Below are 22,580 nucleotides of genomic sequence, written 5' to 3'. Positions count from 1 at the left end.
TTAAGGCTCAGTCCCTCATAGCCAACAAGTGTAAGATACATATTTCTATTATAACTGATCCCTAATTCAGTGAATTGCATGCATGCAGGCATGCTGTAATGGGCACCTGCAGTAAAGAATTACCACTAATTTTCTTCTAGAAAGCTCTGCATCACTGTAGATTTCTATCCAATATAAAACATACTACGCAAAACCAGGAGGGTAACAAAATATATCCTGTATGCTAGGACAATGAAACAGTCCCAAATAGAAAGAAGAGGATGCTCTGAAGCAATACCTAAGGTGCAGAAACATCTATATTACTTTTTTGCGAGAAAGGCAAAGAGAAGCTGATAAATACAGTTTAAAGCAACATTAAACCAGAGAACAGCATCAAATCAAGACATTAAATTCAGGCAGTGACCTTTTTAATAAGCACTGGAACATATTTTAATGGCACTGCCTGAAGACTTGGCCATGGTGTAAAACAAGCTACAGAAAACGTTATAAGAGGGGTACCTGTCTCACGTTTTAAAATCAAAGGTTGCCTGATTGAGCAGCTATTCTCTTGCACATGATGTGCCTTGACAAAGCCTTTTACTTCAGGCCAGTCAAGTCTTTGAGACACCATGCTTAGAGGCAACAACAATCAGGGATTATTCAGGATATTCTGTTTACTGCCTTACACTTGTGGCAGAGAGGAAGAGAGAAATAAAGCCCTCAACTGTCAAGACAAACAGACCTAAGAATAATTTAGACACTACCTTCAAATGTAAAACAACACATCTACAAAAGGTATCTCTATACAATAAACTACTGGGATAGATTAGGCAGTAAGTTAGCTTGAGAGATCAAAATTTTCAAAGTTTTGTTCTTACAGCTTAAATTGCTCAGACAGAAATTTGTCCATTGTGCTTCCAGAGCCTTCTGCAAGGAAGGAGGCCAAAGCATACAGAATTTATAAGATAACTAGGAAAAATTATTGCATCTCATTTGGTACTTTTTGCCCTCTCATTCTTTTGATTACTAATGCTCTCTATGTTAAAACTCTACATGCTTTCCTCCATTTGCTTACAGCCAAAAAAACTAAGGAGACACTTCTGTGGTTTTGTTCTTTCCACTCCCACTTTCACATCAGAGTGTTTATTTCATAATCTTATTCCCCTAGCAGGAAGTCGTACACACACAGACACTGACGTGTATACAAGTCCCATAAACACCAGGTTTTCAAAGGAGAATTCTTCTTCGTTCCTTAAGCAGAGCATAGGACTCTTAACCAGAACCTCTCTTGTCAAGAAGAAAGCCAATATGCTGAAATTTCTGAATATATGGGTGACCAATCATCACTGCTGTCTAAAAATGGAGGAATTTAGAATGAAATGTTTACCAAAGTTTGGGCACATCATCTCAACACCACTACAGTCTGGTGTATTTACAAGAGGCAGTCTGCATATTGCAAAGTGAAGCTGGATTTTCTTCCCTAACGCACACAGAAGACACCAAACACTTAACATAAAGCGAGGCCAAGAAAGAAACAAGGTCTCTAAGGTGAAGAACTCATCGTTCATGCCCTGAACCTTTCTCAATGTCACTTCGCTATGGCCTGTTAAGCATTCTAAGTGCTTAGAGCTCCCACTCAGATCTTCCTTCTTGTAGTTCTGTAGGCTCTGTGTAGTGCATGGGTTGTCCCCTCTGTAAGAAAGTACTCAGATTGCTACAGAAAGGCACTGATTTTTTCCTACTTTAATCAAATACAGAAGTCACAAGAGTGATTCCTTCAGCTCAGACTGGCTGCAATAATCATTATTGCTGCCTTTACAATACCAAGGTCGGCAGCTCCACTTTAGTATTTATGAGAAGTGGCATAGGAAGCATCACCAAATGTGTACATTACTACATGAAACCATCTCAGCTCTGAGCCCACAGACATGTGCTATGCCACAATATAAAAACCAGTTCTCCTCTGGGACTAGCACAGCAGAGGTAGAACTCTGCAGTACGGCAGAGCAAAGAGTGCAAGGAAATCACTATATTCAGTATTCCCTGGTGTTAAGGTTAGGTCTATCACAAGGATTGTGGAATGCCTTCAATCGGAAGTCACAAGCAGAGCACATTAACTGAAAATGCTGGGCAGATTAAACAAGACCTGCACTAAGGAGGGACACAGCTGGCACTGAATGTATGCCAAGTACCACTGCAGCGACACTGAAAATGAAACATCTCTGCATGTCCATGAGCTAGTTACCCTCCACACACAATGCAACAGGCTTGGCATTTAAGTGGTCTTCTAATACCACGTCAAAACCACCACCACCAAAACTGTATTATAATTGAATTCTAAAGCTCACTTCTAAACTCCTCTGACCTCATTTTCTATCAGACTCCTACAATAAGCCTCAGAAAAAGCAAAAGATGAAAAATATTAGCTAGAGGAAAGACAACTGGAAAATTCTGTCTAAAATTTGTGGAAGCAACTTCCCCCCTTTTGGAGCAGGTTGTTGTATAGCAGGAAACATCCATCAGGACTTTTAAATGCTGACCACCAACTGCCACAGTCTTATCATAGGGACTCCCCTCCAGCCACACATGAAAAGTAGATCCAAGAGCAGGACTTCAATCTGACACAAGGAGAACCTGCCCTTCACATACAGGTCTCTGATCACACCATATAGATATTTTAAGTATGAAGGAAGAGGTAAGGCACCTCATTATTTCCCTCACTCTTTCTTTTCCTTTCTTGCCCCTTATCTATCTGGGCTTTTTTACCTGGAACTGATCAGATGTACACGTGTTCATCTCTGGTGATACAGGAGGTGTCTGTCCTATTGAAGCTATTTTTTCTGCTGCAGATATTGGTTTCAAAGGTTCCTTGGTAGGCTCTAACATACCCTATATAAAGAAATAATTTTGAAAGTCACATGCACACAGACACACACACTTATATATATTCCAAGAACTGGAGATAAAAAAAACAAAACCACACTAGTAGGCAACAGCAGCCTCAAGTAGGGGCTTGGGGGCAAGCATACATCTCAGTGACACTTTCGGCAACGGGGACACAGAAGGTTATGGGGCAGGGGAGAGAATTATCTTGGATCCTTAGACCTCAGAAACATTTTACACCCAGTAACTGATACCCAAGTACTTAGCTGCAGCTTGCTTTCAACTTTCAATATTGTAATTTAAGCTGGGGGAAGGTAAGGCAACATCTTCTCCTCCCAACTGCCTGTAGACTATTCCGGAAATATCAAGTGGCCCATCAGAAAGGTACAAGGTGCATTAATTCCATTTCAAAATTTAAGTAATTAAGAAACAAGTCAAATTATCAGTTTACAGAGCGTTAGCAAGAATTATTGACATGGAAATAAATGCATTAAAAAGCACTAAGATTTTAAACAAACTGTTTGAAGAAACAGGTGGTCCTGGACAAAGTTCAGGGTGAGAACAATTTACAGAAAGACCAAAGTTTTCACTGAGACAGTAAAACCACCTCAGACCAATGAGGTATGAGAAAAGAAACCACCAAATCAAACCATGGGATTTCCAACTTGCATATTATTTTAAAATAATTTCAGGAATTCAGGCACTAAGGTAAGCTGTCCCACAGCTGACCTTACACTATGCTAGGGACATAGAATTTAACCACTGTTACGTCAATTCTTTTGGGCAGCAGAGAAACACATGAAGCAGTGTGGCAACAGGAAGCAGAAAGACACTTCACTCCTACCACCATCTGTATCCAACTTATATGTATTTTAAAAGTGTAGCAGATAATTAATAGAATCATAGAATGCTTCGGGTTGGAAGGGACCTCAAAGCCTATCTATTAGTTCCAGCCCCCTGCCATTGGCAGGGACACCCTCGCTAGACCAGGCTGCCCAAAGCCCCATCCAGCCTGGCCTTAAATGCCTCCAAGGCAGGGGCTTCCACAACCTCTCTGGGCAGCCTGTGCCAGGGCCTCACCAGCTTCAGAGTAAAGAATTTCTTCTAACACTTAACCTAAACCTCCCTTCTTTCAGCTTGAAGCCACTGCTTCTTGTCCTATCAGTACACTCTCTGGTGAACAGTCCCTCTCCCACTTTCCTGTAGGACCCCTTTAAGTATTGGTACACTGCATGTAGGTCACCCCGGAGCCTTCTCCTCTCCAGGCTGAACAAGCCCAACTCTCTCAGCCTGTCTTCATAGGAAAGCCACTCCAGCCCCTTGATCACCTCAGCAAGGTGAGGTGCAAGACATAACTGCCCATGTTGCATACGTAGTCTTGCTCAGAAATGTGTTAGAGAACAGCAATTGCTGTGAATTGTAATCTCTCTCCGTATCAGAATACCACCCTTATATCAGAAGTATTACAGAAGTGCATGAGCTGACCCTGATGCATTAGAAAACAAAAGCTCTAGAAACTGACTGTATAAAGTTATAAAATATAAAATTAACCTACAGATTAAGGTAGCTTAGTATATACAAAAGACAACTGTAATCCTTCTATACTCCATTTGTGAATGACAATATAAAACGCATATATATGTGTGTATATATGTTTCCAGAAAAACACCCCAACAAAACCCATATTTGCTCTGCTCAGACTAGCAAAAATGCCAAACTTCATCTTCTGAATGTTTTTAGTACTACAGACATTGCACAGTCTGGAAGGCCAGAGTATTGGCCTAAGGGAAACAGTTGATTTTACTGCACTAGGCTACTTGAGTTTTCTTCAAGACATCTAACTTACACTTGCTAATTTTATCTGTCACTTGGAGCAATCACAGTATTGGCTATACAATGCTTCTTGTATGCATAAATATATTACTCTATATGTTACACATATTATATATGTGCATATATATAATGTGGGTCCTTTATTAAAATGCCAATAACACTGCAAAGCATTATCATGCACATGTCTTGAGCTAGGGACACTGAGATGCAACCAAGTAATTAATAAACAGTCCATCAGAGAAACAGTTGCACAAAGAGCAATGCTTAAGAGCACTGAGAAAGCTTCCTACACACTTTTAATGGAATACCATAACTATCTGGTTCTTTATCATTTTTGACAACTATTTAACCATCTAGTTTGTTGTGTCAAGTTGTAGTAGGCTTTTCTATATCTATACCTCATATTTAATAGTTAAAATTCAACAAGAACAGCTTTTTACTGCTGCATACACATTACTTCAATCAATTTTTTTAGAACCTGTCTCAAACTGAGCATGGACTAGCTAGCCCATTTTATTAGAGAAGACAGCTTGCTTTGTGAAATAGTCACTACTTTTCTCATTTGAAGTAAAGTATCTGCTTGCAAACATAATGAAATTGAGTATTTCATTACTCTTTCCTAGCATTTCAAGTGATGCCTAAGCCATAACTGTACTTACAAAAATATCTTTCAGCATAGTCAGAGCTTAACATTGTTTTATATATTTCATTATATAACATTGTTGGAGCTATAACAAAAAATAACCCTAAAAAAAGCTTACCAGTCCTGCTGCATACATGGGCACTATAACAGGCTGTTTCTTGTTGCCTGTAAAGAGCTGATAAAACAACAACAAAAAATCATATTAGGGAGTTTCTGTGTCAGTGATGATAATATTTTTTCAACACTAAGTAACTTGTATAAGAATAATACCAGAGAATAAATACTATACTAAATGTAATGCAAATTTAACAACTAATGCAACTTAATATTAATAGGGCTTATAAAAAGTTGAGCTGTCAGACGGTCCATCATGAAAAAGTCACGTTCACTGCAGCTATGCCATTAAAAGACAAGCATTCATACAAAAAGACTTTCACCTGATTCTACATTTGGAGCAGCTCCATTATTTAGAAAGCAAGTTTTATTGACAGACTCACAATATTTCTCGTGTCAATTCCCAAGGAGCACAAAAGCTTTTTGTTGCTGTGGGAGCCGCCCCACTGGTATCTCAGTCCATATGCATCATGGATATCCTGCAGCTCTGTCCACACGTCCATCAGTTCCCTATGCAACACAGCATAAATGAAGTTATCAACAGGATTAACAGTTTAGCAGCATTGAATATGTATTTTAGTTTTTAATGCAAGTGACTTCTTATAGGTTCCAATTAAACTTACGCCCAAGCAAAGCACCCAGGGGAACTAAAAACTGCACAGTGTTCTCAAAACAATTATAGTTCACACTTATTATTAGAAAATGATGTCCACAGCAGGCAGGACAAGGCCTACTTAGACTTGATCATCACACGAATAAATATAGCAATTTATATCAAGTGTAACTAATAATGCATTCTGACTAACTTAGAGACATCACTTAAAAGAAGATGATATGCTGCTGATAAAGTTGATATGCTCAGTGAAACACTCCTGGTACACGTAGTCACCCGAAACAAGCTTTCTGCTAGATAGCTAATTTTTACTCAACAGCTTTTCAAAACGCTTGAAGCAAACTGCTCACTTGAATTACTGCTACAGGTTTTAAGTTCCCGAAGAGGACAGGTTTCTATGCCATTTTAAGTTGGTGGCACTGTGGCTTCTTACCGAGTACTTGTTAATGTCTCCTCAGTTGTCACCTGCTTTTCACCTGCCTCCAACAAATGATTCAAGGAACTTATTTCCTCTTCAATTTCAAGAACAGGTATAGAAGGAAAACAGGCTTCAAATATTCGTTCCAGACGACTTAACAACGTTGTCTATATCAAAGAGAAAAGCATTTATGTCATTTTGTTAACCGCTTTAAAAATGATGTTAAGATGGAAAATAATACATCAATGCTAAAGTTTCACTTATCACAAGGTCCCTAACTGTCCTAAACATGAAACACAGCCTGCTAGCTACTGAGAAACAGTAAGAAATTCATACAGAACAGTATGGAGTAGTTCTCACCAGAGTCATTCTTTATGATAAATTAGCAGAAAAGATGTGCAATGAATATAGAGTTATGTGTACTTAAAACGTGTTAAAGACTCCAATTTATACATTGTGTGCTGAAGGTTTTTTCCAGCAAGCTTGGTATTCAATGTTATCTGAAATACGAACCGAAAATAGCATTGTTAGGGACTTCAATCCAAACTCGGGACAAAACGTGGATTCAGGAGGCAGCATCCCTTCTTAGAGGATGCAGGCAGTTTAAGGTCTCACAAAACAGCCTGAGGTGCAACACACTCATGGTGTTGATAGTAAATTTGAAACTAGTAAGGAAAAACTATTTATTGACCAAAGACTGTATGCTTCCTAAAAAGATGTTAGTATGAGTCGAACGTGGAAAACTGTAATCCCCAGCATCATTTGTTACTGTTCACATGATAGTCAGGTATCACACAGATGGGCCAAGACTAAGCCATTTAAACATACTGTTTATCAAAAAGTAGTTATAAGGTTTTTTTGTACTTCTCCATACCAAAAAAAGGTGAACAATTACTTAATACTTTGATTTCTTCCCTAAAACTTATTTGGTTTTTTTATACACATTAAAGTCTGTTTAATTTAAATAAAATAATTCTTTTCCCCCAAACAATTTCCCTTTCCTCCCATTCACGATTCAAACAGTTGATGCTGAATGCTGTGATCCTGCAGGGATTAAAAGTCAACCTTGGCAGTGTTTCTATCCTAACTTACTAACTTAAAAAATGCCCAGTAAGTTTTATTTCAGCTGCATGAGAAGCCAGCTAGATAGCAGCATGGTTTGCATAATCACAACTTTATGTACATTACTCGTGTCTGACTTCCTTTCTGCCGTCTTACACTATAAACTCAAATCAAGAGTATGCACATACAAATACTCAGTTTTGCAGGGGGGACTGTGGATCTATTTACTCTGGGTTTGAGAGACAGGGCAGGATTCCCTGCTTGTCACAGTAGTTGCAACTGTGTTGTGATGCTGCTGTCACTTCTCCTTGGGAGAAAGGTAACCAGCATCTAAGGCAGACAAGGTTAAGTTTCATAATAGCACACATCTCCTGCTTTCTTCTCCACCAGGACCACCACCACCGCTGGCTAGGATAAGGTCTCGAATATATAAACAAAACATATTGGTACCAATGGTTTCCAGGCATTTTCATTCCACAGCATGCATTGGAGAATGCTCCAACTCTTGTCACTTGGACCTTGGAAGGCTGATTTAATATTTAAACAAAAAAACCCTCAAATAACCTCACACTCCAAGAAAACAAAAAAATCCCCCCCTCCCCTTTTTTGGGGCAAGTATCGTATGGTGGGGTTTTTTTTCCTTCTATCTCACTAGTATTTCCACATAGACACAGAACTTGAATTTTGTTCTAGGTCTATTAACTGGTCTCAGACTTCGGATGTACTACTGACAGGAACATATTTTTCCCCCCAGTTCAACCCGCTAAGAACAGGTAACTGGCAATCTCTTATGTGTTATTAAAAAGTACCAGCTGCAAGGCAAGGTCATAAAACCAAAATTAAAGACTTTTTTTGAATGTACTTGTTTTCAACAGCAGGACTCAAATCTCTTCTTGCTAGGAGAAGGGCACGTAAGCCTGGCACAAAAGCAGCACTGCTATCTTCCTAGGCTACCTTTCCTCAGCAGCCACGTTTCTGAAGCTCTACTGCACTGCACACAGGGCAGCATCCAGCTTTGCTACTGGGGAAATCGAAAATAAACTGAGTAGGCGAAAATCCCAATCCCACAAGCGTCCCACGGCATGTGCTGGTATGGCTATGCCAGCAGAGCCCTCCTGTGGAGATGCAGCATATTCCAGCAGCAACGTTGGAATTTACAAACATCAACCCCAGAGGCTGTGCATTACAATCAAGAGAGCACAGAGGAGAGACCACATTTGTCAGGATATCGGCCTATCATGATTCTGCACTGGAATCAGGAGGATGAGTTGGGAACAGGAACCAAGTCTGCTCAGTCTGTTTTCCCTATTTAAGTGCTAGCTTCAAAAGGCAGGAAAGTGAACTTCCTTAGAACGTCAGCTCTGCAGCTTTGCTATGTAGCCATGAAAGAAACGCCCCTCAGGGACAGCCACCAGGTTCAGTTATTTGTAAACTGTAACATCAAAAACGTCATAATTATTACACCATCAAAGGAATTGAAGTATGGATCATACTTTACTCACATTTATTTCTTCTCCTCTTCATTACCTTATTGGTGTATTTTGACCATAATGAGTCATGTTCTACAGTATATAGTTTTCCTCTTAATCATCTCTTCATGCCAAATCGTTCTGGCCATACAGGAAGGTATGATACTTGTAGGCTGTTTCATGTTTGTCGACCAGAACTAAGATATTAATCTGCATTTTTAAGTAGTAAAACTAAACAGTATTCCATGAGGAAGTGATGCTTATTTCATTTCTTTGATACACCAGGAGTACATGCTACCAGGAAGAGGCAGATGAAAGGCACTGTATCATGAAGGCAGCACGTTTCTTGAAGAGGATCAGCATTTCAGAACATGTTAGTGACTAAGAATATGCTTGCTTAAGTAATGAATTAACAGAAGGCCTATAAAACTCCAGCAGCATAGCAGTCAGCACCCAGTTTCAAATTTGATCTTAACAGTGCCAAAATTTCAGGAACACTTTAATTATAGCAGTCTTTACACTTCCTTTCCTCTTTTCTGAATTTCCAGAAATGCTTAGCCCTTATTTTACAGGATAGAGAAGAATGGTTTCCATAGCAAGCCAGAGGAATTAATTCTAAATGTGCAAACGGACAGCAGGATGAGTGTACAAACACACCTCTCCCAGACTGTGGCAATGTTCTTAATGGAAGCAGGTAAACTTGTTCTTCTAATTGGTAATGAAATCCTGTGGTCACAGCTCCCAGGTATGAAGGGGATTACCCTTCATACCTAGCTTGAAATCAGTGTAAATGGACATTTTCTATAAACCTCAATGTAGTATTTGCATAAAACAGACTGTAAGAAAACATTACTCGTCATACACAGTCACATCATGTCTTTCAGCAAGAAAAATTCTAGAAAAAAGAAGTCAGAAAACAAGAAATTTTCTCCTCTTTTCATGTCATTGAAGCATTTGATACCCAAAATGCTCTCCCTGCCATTTGAGAAGATTCCAAAAGGCACTTACTGAAGATGTGAACAAAGGCTATGGGCTGCCATTCTGAACATCAACTGTGATTCTCCAACACTGACAAACCCCAAAGCCCCACAGTTTCTGTGACTGCACATAAGTTTTTGATAGACACTTTCAAGATATGTGGTAAGCACCACTACCTGAAACAATCACAGATGTAAAAGAGTTTCAAATAAAAGTGATAACCACAGGATCAGAATCTATCTCCTTGGCAGTTAAGCAGGGGACAAGATCCAGCTCTCAGAGCTAAATGGACAAAGTTTGGCCTTGGTTTACAGAATTTGTTTCTCTTCTCCACCACACGACTATAAAAAAAAGAAGTCTATGAACTCCTTCAACAGAGCAAAACTCCTGTGGCTACCCAGCACACCAAATCCTCCCAGCAAACTCCACATGAAGTTGCCTCCAGCATGCTGCCTTTCTTCAGAGCTATGAAAAGACAATAAAATTTGTCATAAAGACAACATACTGGCACAGGTTTCCCAAAGAGATTGTGGAAGCCCCATCCCTGGAGGCATTTAAGGCCAGGTTGGATGGGGCTTTGGGCAGCCTGGTCTGGTGAGGGTGTTCCTGCCCATGGCAGGGGGCTGGAACTAGACAATCTTTGAGGTCCCTTCCAACCCAAGGCATTTTATGATACCTGGGACACACTACTGAAACAGTTGATATGAACTGCAGTTTTCACCATCTAACAGCTCTAACACTCCTTTGGGTGAAGTTTCATGGAACCCTGTCTATAAGGGGGGGTGGGAAAAACATTAAACTCCACACACAACCCCCCAAACCAAAACAGTGATCTTGCTTCTCTCCACAGTCTCAATCACACATAAGTTGCAGAGAAGACACAAGAGCTTGTCCAGTGATCTTCTTGCACTGGAAACTAAAAGCTGCTCTTGCAAGAAGCAGCACAAGCTCTGAGCTGCCTGCACCTATTAAACACAAACCTGACAACTTAAGAACAAATGAAACCAGTGTAATAGTTAAATTCTTAAGAATATTTCAATACTCAAGTCTTACATGATTTTAAAAAGAATGTAGACAAATGAGCATGTGAAGGATCAAAGATGCTAAGTGTGTAATTTAGGAAAGGAATAAAGTTGGTATTACATGATCAGCTCCTAGTTAGAATTCAGAAGTCAAGAGAAGGCTCAAAAAAAAAAAGAAATCAAACCCCAGCTCAACAAAGCTCAGGAGCCAGAAGTCAAGAAAATAAACTGACCAGCCTGAGAAATTCTATTTATTTTAAATCCTGAACCCGCTGCTCTGGAAAGTGCCTAACCTAGGTATTTGGCCATGCTAAAATAAAGCAGAGGTTAAAAAGAAATTCCCTTTGCTGGATTTTCTAACAACCAAACCATATTTTCCAGCAATACCTTTGCCTCCATGGAGCTAAGACACCATATACTCCTACTACTCCTACACCTTCAGCATATGTGGGACTTCAGGGGTGGTATTTTGGGTGGGTTTAATTATTTATTCAACCCTCTTTTTTTTTTTGTCTTTAAAACCTAAACTACATGACCATGCAGTTAACACAGGAGAGCTGAGAAACTCATTTCAATGGATGTAACTCACCATGGAAAGACACCAATCAACTTCAGTAGGTCTCAATCTTCTGGGCTCAAGCATTAAACAAAGCTGAACACTTCACTAAACTCACTTAAACAAATTGCTAAGTTCCTAGTTAAAGGGGGGCAAGTTTTTCTTTGGAAAGGGTAACAGACTGGTTAAATGAAGAATCAGTTTACCTTCCACACAGCAACAATTTTTTTCTCTGATGTGCATGTCTGCTTAGCAGACAGGAGCTTCCCAAAAAGTTCTCTAAGAAGATATGAGTGTAGCAAAGCCTACAAAGAACCTTAGTTTAACTTCTCATGATCCAAATGTGATGACTTCTCCACCTGCCTTGAAAAGCAACTAAATCTACAATGGAGCCTTAGGTTTCTTAGAGGTAGATAAGTGAACCGTTCAATTTTTATTACCATGGATAATTTACTATGGACACATTGGTCCTAAACTGAGATCTACAAGCCAGCAAGAGGATGCTATTTAGTTATACAGTCAAGTATAATGCCACAAGAGCTAAAAGCCCTCACAGATGAGAAATAAAAAGAAATAATTTAATGAGTTAAGAAGGCACTGATAGTTCTAGATACGTCCCAGAATAGTAACTTTAAAGGTCTTGGGCTTAACTGGAAAGAAAACCTGAAAATTTAGTGGTGTGAAAAGGAAAAACAAGACTTCTCAACTATTTTTACTGCTTGAGGTATAAGTTATAAGCAGCAGTGAAGCTCAGTGTAGAAATGTGAAGGTCTGTTCCTCCCTCCTCCTTGCTGTAAGACTTGGGACATTTATTCTCCCTTGTTGAAAGATGTATCAAAACTTGCATCTTTCATGCAGGCAAAGTGAAGTGTAGCAGTTATTTTATTTACCATATACAATTTACTTCCCATTTCAGTTGGTCACGTTGTTATTATCTTGTGGTGTTGTACTAACTTGTCACCCAGGCTCTGAGAGGAAGTATAATCGACCAAACTTACGTGTACAAAATGGAAAATAATTTTGTTCTGTGACATTTAAACAGAAAACAACCCTCCCTCACAAATAATTTTCTTTTGTAAGGTCCCCATAGCCAGCCTGTTCTGAAATACAGCAATTATGGGCTACTCTTAATTGTCTGGTTTCTATTGTTCTTCAGCTGCACATACTTAAGAACTGCGTTAGGGACCTAAACAACCCACTAAAAACCAAACAACAAAAAACCCCTTTGCAGACAGATATATATATATATATATATATATATATGAATGACTGGAGACCTGTGACTAGGGGTGTTCCCCAGGGCTCAGTGTTGGGTCCAGTCCTGTTTAATATCTTCATTGATGACCTTGATGAGGGAATAGCATCCACCCTCAGCAAGTGCCGATGATACAAAGCTGGGAGGAGTGGCTGACACGCAGGAACACTGCGCTGCCATCCAGTGAGACCTGGACAGGCTGGAGAGCTGGGCAGGGAGAAACCTAATGAAATTCAACAAAAGCAAATGTAAAGTCTTGCACCTGGGGAGGAATAACCATCTGTATCAGTACAGGCTGGAGGATGACCTGCTGGAGAAGAGCTCTGTGGACAAGGACCTGGGGGTCCTGGTTGATGACAGGTTGGCCATGAGCCAGCAGTGTGCCCTGGTGGCTAAGAGAGCCAATGGGATCCTGGGGTGCTTCTGGAGGAGTGTAGCCAGCAGGTCAAAGGAGGTGATCCTCCCCCTCTGCTCTGCCCTGGTCAGGCCCCACCTGGAGTATTCTGTCCAGTTCTGGGCTCCTTGGTATAAAAAGGACAGGGATCTCCTTGAGAGAGTCCAGAGAAGGGCTACAAAGATTATTAAGGGCCTGGAGCATCTCCCCTATGAGGAAAGGCTGAATGAGCTGGGACTGTTCAGCCTAGAGAAAAGAAGACTAAGGGGGGACCTAATTAATGTTTATAAATATCTGAAGCAGGGGATGCAGGGGGAATTGGCCAGCCCCTTTTCAGTGTCTGTGGGGACAGGACAAGGGGCAATGGCTGCAAGTTGGAGCACAGCAAGTTCCACACCAACATGCGGAAGAACTTTTTCACAGTGAGGGTGACAGAGCCCTGGGACAGGCTGCCCAGGGAGGTGGTGAAGTCTCCATCTCTGGAGGTCCCTTCCAACCCCTATGATTCTGTGATTTACACTGCAAGTTGTTACCCAACTGTCTGAACTTAATTTAGCCAACACTATCTTAATTTACCTTGGTGATCTGGGATCCTGAAGTCTTTAATTTTTTTCCAAGAGGATGACTTCATTCACTGCCCAAGACAAAGCACTCTAAGTGACAGCAATCCAGGTTTTTCTTTGTCTTGATGCATACTTGTGGCTTAGTAACTGTACATCACCCACACTGTCTGATTAATCTGATGAGACAGAGCTTGCACACGCAGGCTCTATAATAAAGCAGAGGATCTTAAAAACCACTTTAGGACGATTCAGATTTCCCCTTCCTCCCTTTCCGGGATTTGTCAACTTTCAGCTAAATCAGGTAAGAGTATTGGCCTTCCAAACAAACCACTACTCATCTTGTCCTTTTCTGGAGATGCCTATGCTCCTCAAACACAGCTAGGCACAGCCGTATTACCCACCCACACCATTACCATAGACAATAACTGCTCTTGAGCTTTGCTGCCTGAGTCCTACATATATTCTTACAGCACAATACAGCAGAGTAACACCCTCAACTGACTAACATTCAGCACTCAGGGAAAAAGCTGTCCTACAAGCCTCATATTTCTTAAAAGCATACGTTAGTAGCATGCTATGTGATCACATAGAGGGAATTAATGCATATGGTACAGCGCAGGTCCATCCAAAACTTGTTACACCAACTAGCTCACCCACCTCTGCACACTGAATCAGTTTTAAGAAACAAAGGCACATCTATACTAATGCAAACCTGCAGCTAATATTGAAACCAACTATTACATATTTTTCAGCTGAAGACAGTCATTGCATGATTAAGGTATACAGTAGTATTAATATGGGTTCAGATACTTTCTGTGTCCAGCCACCTTTGAAACCAGAACCATTTTAAGGAGTGACATTCTTTCAGTGGCTTTAACTGAACACCGTATACCACCTCCTTTTTCTTCTCCCCTCCATGCAGCACGACTGAATAGAAGAGGTCAGCACATTACAAATCCTACATTGCAGATTGCGTGCAGGATTCACAGCGCTGGAGACCAAAAGCAAAGGAGAAATGACACAATGGTATTTTTGCCACTACATGTCACAATAATTACCTTATATATTAACCTTTTTCCCCTTACTTTCTACTTTTATATTCTGTCATTTGCTAAAAAGAATGGATTAATAATTTAAATTCAAGCAAAGTCCAACTTCTAATTGAATGTTACACTGAATTTACAATCTTTAAAATGGCTTGCCTGGCATATAACTTATGACCAAGACCACATTCAGAAAGCACGAAATCTTCTTGTCACCCACACACCTAACTAAGGAAACAAAGGAAAATGCAGAGAGACCATTGGCAAGGAAGCTTGAGCTACTGGCAAATAACTTTCCTTTTATGCTACATTCTGGATAGATGGAAATTGCTGTATATATCATGTCCACATTTAAACAGTAATTTTGCTGTCTAAGCATCCAAAAGCAGAAAACTGAAAAATAAAGGATTACATTAGGGTCATACTGTTTACACACCATTCAAAATTATTTCACTGCCCTATTGCAGTGACTCTTTCAGCCTCACCATCACAGCTTAAGTGTATACAGTATCCTGTAAGTGATCCGAGTTCACCTTTAGCCTAAGCTGAGGTCTCAGTTTTCACATCCATCTCAAGTGTCTAACAAACACAGACTATTTCTCTCTGCCACAGCCTGCTCTCTTTATGTTGCTACAGCAAGTGCTTTTTACATCTGCCAGCAATACATTGACACAAGTGATCTACTCCTCCCTATCCTTCTTTGGTCAGGGTAATTAAAAATATAAAACCACAACTTTGTTTGCCCACCTATCCCTAGCTTTATTTTGCATGCCAGTGTTTCTGTTCTTGCATCGTACAGCTCCAGAACTCAACTTTAATATATAGGAAAGAGAAGATCAGCAACTATTTTGAAATGTTATATTTTGTGGTTTGGCGTCGGTGACACCCTCCTCCTAAACGAAAGTAAGGAAGCCAATCACAATCAGAGTTTAATTCTGGTAAGTTTCTGCAAAGTACTGGGACTGCCTGCTGGCTCATGGTGACTCAACTAATCTCAAGTTTCCTACTGCAATTTACTGAACTGGGGCTCAGTAGATTAAAAAGCACAATTACTACTTACGATTAAAACAAAGCTTTTTTAAAAAAAAATATAAGTTTTCAGTAGATTCTTCCAAATCTTAAATTACCTACAGAATAAAAAGTTTTGAAAGTGTGTAACTATTGTTTTAAGAGTTAATGGCTGGAGGAAATAGTAGCAACTAACAGTCATTGCAAGGCTAAGGAAACAATTGCAACAGAGAAAACATATCCAGGTCAACTTCCTCTACAGCTTATTTGTGTAAGACACTCTCCAAGTCCTACTTCCTCGCTGGCAGGGGAGGCAGAACATCTCATAGCCAAACAGCCACAACTGGCTGCGGTACAAAGAGAAGGAAACTTAAGTCTTAAAACTTGCTTTACAGTCTAACTAAACTACTGTGTGACTTCATGATCAGTCACCAAAGAACTTCCACTGCAACTTGGTTTTAATATTTCATTAAAGGCACACTGTGAGGTGGGGGGAGAATAGTTACAGATCCTCTGAAGGTCCTGCTTTTATAAACATCTACATTCAGAAGAGTTTTCTACCGAAACTCCATCATAAAATTATGGAAAAGTTTAAATAAAAATAAGTGTTTGAAACCTTCAGACTATCCTTTAATATCAGAATTAGAAAAAAGGATAGTTTACTGGAATCACCTCCCCACCCTGTTTCTTTGTAAAACTCTGGATGGTCTTTCAAGTGGCCACAGGACCAATTTAGATTAATTGCAGTAATGACCTTGGTACTCTCCAATTTTAACGGGTGAATTACCAACAGAAGAGGTAACAATGTATTTGTGCTTTCAGCTTGTGAAAGAGACCCACATTCAGGTGATGAGGAGCAGGTGTTTGTATAGGCACAGAAATCCACCTGCAGATTCACTTGTGAGCCCCTTCTGGCTTGTGAAGCCACTCAGAAATTTGGTGCTAGTCACTGCACAAAACAGCAAAGAGAAAGCATCAGGAGCTGAGGCTCACCCCTTTTAACATGACAAGAGATCAGCCCCAAAATCTCCATTCCACTTGCTGATGCTTGCAAAGCTCTGGCTGGCACAACCTTCTTCTGAAAAGCCATTACACTGTCACCAGTAGGAAGTGAGTAGAGGCAGGGCTGTCACCAAGCCTATGCAAAATCCTGGAAGAAAAGACTTACCTCATTTCCTTTGACTGCCAGAGAGGAGCCAAAGTTTTTGGACACACCACTATTGGTGTTGCTACATACTCCGAAAGGACAGAGCATACTCTACACTACTCATTTGGGGTGACACAATTCAAAAGAAGCACGGAAAAAAAAAATTAAACTCAAATTGTAGTTCTGAATTTTGTAAAAGTAATATCAATGACTTAGAAAAAAATTATCTAAGTGTGAACAGGCACAGATCTCAAAGATGACCGGTGAAAAGACTTAGGAAGAAACTGATAGATATTTAGCAACTACAGTAGAAAATGTAGGCTGTAGGAGTAAGAAATAAACTAATCTACTCCACCATCCCCAAAATTCCTAACTAGAAATAGCAGCAGCTTTAAGAAATTATCAGACCTATATTTTTGATGTTGCTATAAGATGACACTTCCCACAATTAATGTGTGACAGATTTTTTTTAAAAGTAACTTTTAAATAGTTAACTTCCCACAAGTTGGAATATCAGGGACAGACCTCCACAGGTCATATTTTATCACGTTCTCTAAGCAAGTGCAACTACATACACACCAAGCCATCACTTTTAATCAGATTTGGAAAACATAAGAGAATGGCGATGAAAAGTTTGAGCAACCAGTAATCTCAGCTTCCAATCACATCACTATTTTACAAAAAGGCAACATCTGAGTGACCCCCCAAAAGGCAGCAAGCTATGAAACAAAGGGAAAACTATCACAGACTCTGAAATGTTTATGATGGTTTATTCCTTTGATCAGTCTATGTAAATGACCACATAGAATTGTCAAAGCAGCATACCCTGCTCGTTTTTCTGCAGGAAGTAACAGCACAAAAGATATGATGGAAACACAGCATACTATTTCATATCGGCCTATCTCCCCCACCAAATTAAATCTCTCCCACAAGACAAACAAGGACTATTCAAACAGTTGTTTGAAGAAGAAGCAGGAACCAGGAAGAGCTTTGTGCACAAGAGCAGAACAAGACTGAACAAAGTCAATGACACCCTTACCTGAACTGAAGGTGCTGGCTCTTGAGATTGCTTACTGGTAGTCCCTTGGAAAGATGCTAAAGCAAAACCATCAGTCTGGTGTAATACTGGACCATCAATCCTGGCAGATGCATCTGTCCTATGTGACTGCCGTGTCTCTTTTCTGTGATGAGATTCACCAGCTTGCTCATCTCCAAAGGCAGCCCAAGAACAGCTGTCTTTTTGTTCATCTTCAAAAGCATTCCAGTCTGTGGCCTGGTTACAACCTGCCGAACTGAAGTCGGCAAAGTCATCAGAGTCCTGAAAAGCACCACTCTCATCTTCAGGTTTTGGCACGGAATCAAAGTCTCCAAATTTACCATTCTCACCACTGTTTACTTCAGTAATATGCTGGAAGTCTAAGCCAGAAGTTTTACTAGTAGTATCACATTCTAATGTGTCAGCAGTCTGATTTAGTTCAGCTTGATCCAACCTTGCTGGCTGCTGAGAAACAGTACTTATGTCCCTGAATTCACCAAATCCATCATTAGGTTCACTAATATGTGCGGTCTGTTCAGAATTTCCTTCTAAATCTAGAGCATTTACCGATTCTTGAGGATTAACAAAGGTGGGAGATGCACTGCTGACTGAACCAAAATCACCAAAGTCATCATCATGTGCGTCACTGCTAGCTACAACTTCAGTACTACTTCCACCATTCTTAAGACCTTCAGAATCAGCCAATTTCTCTCCTGCGAGATCACTACTTAGGCTGTGGATTTCATCAACCTTGATGTCCTCTGTTCCCAGAGAGTCATCAGCCCTAGTAAAATCTCTGCCATTCTCTGTGCCATGTTGTCTTCTCCTCCTGCTGTGTTCTCCATTTTCAGTAGTGCATATTGAACTTCCAGTTTTTTGAAACGTACTAGAAACTGCAAAGTCGTCATCTTCCAGTGCTGAGGGACCCTGTTCACAACTAATTTCTGAAATGCAAACCTCTTCTTCAATACAAGTTACTCTGTTTATTCTGTTGTTCTCCTGAATGCTCAGAGAGTCTCTTTCATTAAGAACACTGCATATTGTAGGTTCTGTTCTGTCCAAACAGACCAGTTTTTTGTTTGAGAATGTAGCAAAATCTGCAAAGTCTTCACCTGAGCTAGGCATTGAGTTTAAATTTTGCTCAGTACTATGGGCACTAACAGTTTTCAGTCCCTTTGAGTCATCAATATTGTCTAGATCCTCCGTTCCCTGAGGATTTACAGGGTCCAATGCTGCAAATCCATTTGTTAGAATCTCTAGACATGGAAGTTTCTCACCATTACAAGCATCTATTTGCTCATCCTGGCTCTCACCTGCTATGCCAGTTCTAACTACATGAGAAGAAAAACCTTCTAATTTCCCAGTGTTGTCTCTTTGTTCTCCTCTTTTATTTCCATCTTCTACAGCAGTACCCGAAGTTCTAAACTTAGATTTTTCTTTGCTGGTACTAGTAGCTGACATATCAGAAAGTTCCTTGGTAAGAGTGGGAAGCTCTGCAATGCAGTCTTTATCTTTAACATTTTTAACAGATGTGAAAGTTGTGATGCTAGCTACATTGTCGGAATAATCATGAAGTGGGATGAAGTGATTGGTGGGTATAAACTCCTCCTTTGGATGACTGTAGTCAGGCGTATCAAAATCAGCAAAAGCGACATCAGCAGTGCTTACACCAGAAAATCCTCCAAATTCTCCAAATTCATCATCATCGTCATCATCAGCTCCATTGTCTAGTGGTGGAGGGGATGAAGAGTACATTCGAATAATATCTGGTTCCATTGTTTAGTTCCACTTCAAAGTTAATGTATTTCTATAAAGGGAAAAAAGAGTATATTAGAATCTGGCTAACTTGTCTTTTTTGAAATGTTTATTGTTTCACAGTTTTAGAAGTGCATGTATAGATTGCTATCCATATTAGATATGAGAAAGGCACACTCTCGTAACCCATTTTCTCACCATTTCTCTTGTTTTAGAAGTCACAGAGCAACTACAAGTCAACTCTCTTGTAAACTACTTACTACATGATCACATTCTCAGACTGTGCTGAAACTCCAGACCATGAAACACGTTTGTCACGAGCCATTGTGCAACACAACTAAATTGAGTTCTAACTCATCAGTTCTCTACTTCAAATTCACCAGAAAATTTATAAAACAGCCAGTGACCCTAGTCCTTCTCTTCCCACGTTCTTTAGTGCACTCAGCTGACGATGCAATGGAAACTGAGCCACTTGATGGACTACGCTGCAACAGTACTTAAGGCACCTCAGACTGTAGCTCCGAAAACTCTTCCTTAAGCTTTGAAAGGGTGGAGGAAGGAGCTGCTGTTCTAATCACTACCTACGATCTGCTGCTCTCCAGTTTCAGTTTCTTTCCACCGATTCACTGGTATGGGTTTGGTCTCCCCATTCCTGGGATTGCCTAACTGCAGATACATGTGCACTGTCTCCACTGCTGCTGCCGCCAGCCTGCCTGTGTCATACAAACTGCCAGCTGGGATGGCACTATAAGCACCAGCAAAGCCTAGAGCAAAACACACTTCTCCATCAAAAGCTTACTCTCAAAAGCAGAACGAAGCAAGATTACCCATGAAATATTTAAACACAAATCACTAAATCAGAGGGGGTGGGGGGAAGAAGAAAGTGTTCCCATGGCCTACATAGAAACAGATTAAGGACTCCTTTCCATCCATACCTTGCCTTGTTACTGTAATGGTTTGCAATGTTAAGATCTTTTCTTTCCTAAAGCATGATCTTGATTTCTTTTTTTTTTTTAAATGTTGTGTGCAATTAATGAAGCAACAACTACTACTATTTATAGATTCACAATTGTATACACCACTTCACTAAGTTATACCTCACAGCCCTTACAGTGAAAGCTACAGCCAAGTTCTTTCCATTTCATGTGACACTTGTCATGAATAAATTTTAACATACGAAACACTGCATAAAGAGTGGAAACAGCCTATATGTATTAGCAAATATTAGAATTTCTAACCACCAGAATAAGCACAAACTCTACAACACTAGTTCCAAAACCAAGACAAAACACAATCCTTAACTCTAACATCTTCAGCAAATGACTTTGTACATGCATCTAAACAGCACACAAAGGGTATAACAAGAAGAAACAAAAGCTCTGTGCTCCTTTAAGCACAACACACCACAGCATTTGAGCCAAACAACTCTTGGCATTTGCCAGGAAAGTCTGGCATCTTTAAGGTGACTAACTACATTTTTTTAAAGTGTATTTTTTTCAGTTATAAAAGAACATCATGCTTATCTGATGAAACCAGGAAGCAATTTGCAACATTACATGCAAACTGAAGATGCCTGCAAAGGAATTTTGTTTAGAATGAAGAATAAGTTGTCAACAAGCACCCACGTAGGCTTACTCAGCACCAGCTGCTCGACAAGGTATTTGAGTGGAGCTTTAGTCTTATCTCACAGGCCTCATCTCTCAAGAGCACTCTCCCTTTTACATCAAGGTCTAGCAATTGCTGTTTTATGTCATACACGAACACACAGATCCTTTCCAAGATGTCTGTAGAGCGCAAGTTCCCACTGAGATTACTCCAACCTGTCTACCTCCCAAGCTTCTGGGTTTTCAATCCACTAAATACGATACTAGAATTTCTTCTTTGTAACTACCAGAGCAGCCTTCCCTTCCTTATATCCAGATTTCCAAGATGTACTGCAGTCAGCCATCAACATTAAGATTAAACACCCAGTATGTCCAGACTACAATTGCTTTCTGAATGTTTTAGTGCAGAGGAAGATCCATATGTTAGACACAGAGATATGCTCTGGTAGGTGGAAGTGCTGGTTCTTTTGTAGGAAAAGAGAAAAAGATCTGTTAGGCAGATATTAGTATGTATTAGCTGTGCTCTTCTCAAGGCACTTAACTCCGGGATCGCGCTATTTGAAGCTATCGGGGAGTTGGTTTACATGGGAATGCCACAGTGTCTGGAATTCGTGGCTCCTAGGTCATGAATCAGTAGTAACAAATGGCATTAATGAGAAAGGACAGAGAACATGGTATCAATCAGGATGGACTCAATCCTCCTCCCCTCTACCACCTAGAAAGGAAAAGGGAAAGTATTTTTTTCTAATTACATAGAGTGAATTTATTTGGTTGTAACAAACCATCCCTTGTAACTAAAATTAGAGTTCACAAGTCTCCAGATGAACCTCAGTAGACAGTAGCCTAATTTTATTATTAACTCCCCCTGGATTTTAACCAGAGTTGTTACACATATTTGGAAAATTCACTTGACACTATATTTATCACCTTACCCCAGGTGACAAAAGCTGAAGAGGCTGTAAAGGCAAGAAATTATTTCTTGAAACAAACAAAAAACCCTCAACAATACTTCAAGGACAGCACTGACTGGATATAAACCTTCATCATCCCAGAAGAAAAAGGAGCTTGAACAGAAACAATAAAATGGCTGGAAAGACAGAAGGTGAAAATCAGAATCCTACAAAAAAGTACACCTAATCTGCTTCTGGGAAATAATACTGGAAGGTGGAGCTCCTTGATAGAGATGAAGTACTATGTCTGAAACC

The 22,580-nt window shown here is 40.0% G+C and overlaps 1 protein-coding gene across 1 annotated transcript in view; it reads right to left on the bottom strand.

Annotated features, from left to right (window-relative positions):
- The window catches only part of AFTPH (aftiphilin), a 46,686-nt gene that overhangs the window by 15,421 nt on the left and 8,685 nt on the right, over positions 1–22,580 (bottom strand). The window contains exons 2-6 of the mRNA XM_084262529.1: positions 18,020–19,823; positions 6,499–6,650; positions 5,836–5,962; positions 5,457–5,513; positions 2,746–2,868 (exon numbers count right to left, since the gene is read on the bottom strand). Coding sequence (XP_084118655.1) covers positions 2,746–2,868; positions 5,457–5,513; positions 5,836–5,962; positions 6,499–6,650; positions 18,020–19,792 — 2,232 coding nt within the window. The 5' untranslated portion in view covers positions 19,793–19,823. The remainder of the gene's footprint in view (positions 1–2,745; positions 2,869–5,456; positions 5,514–5,835; positions 5,963–6,498; positions 6,651–18,019; positions 19,824–22,580) is intronic.

Source organism: Gallinula chloropus (assembly GCF_964237585.1).
Source record: "Gallinula chloropus genome assembly, chromosome: 3".
In the NCBI taxonomy this organism is placed as follows: Eukaryota; Metazoa; Chordata; class Aves; order Gruiformes; family Rallidae; genus Gallinula; species Gallinula chloropus.
Note: the sequence above shows the minus strand (reverse complement) of the source record. Positions and strands in the feature narration are given on the sequence as shown.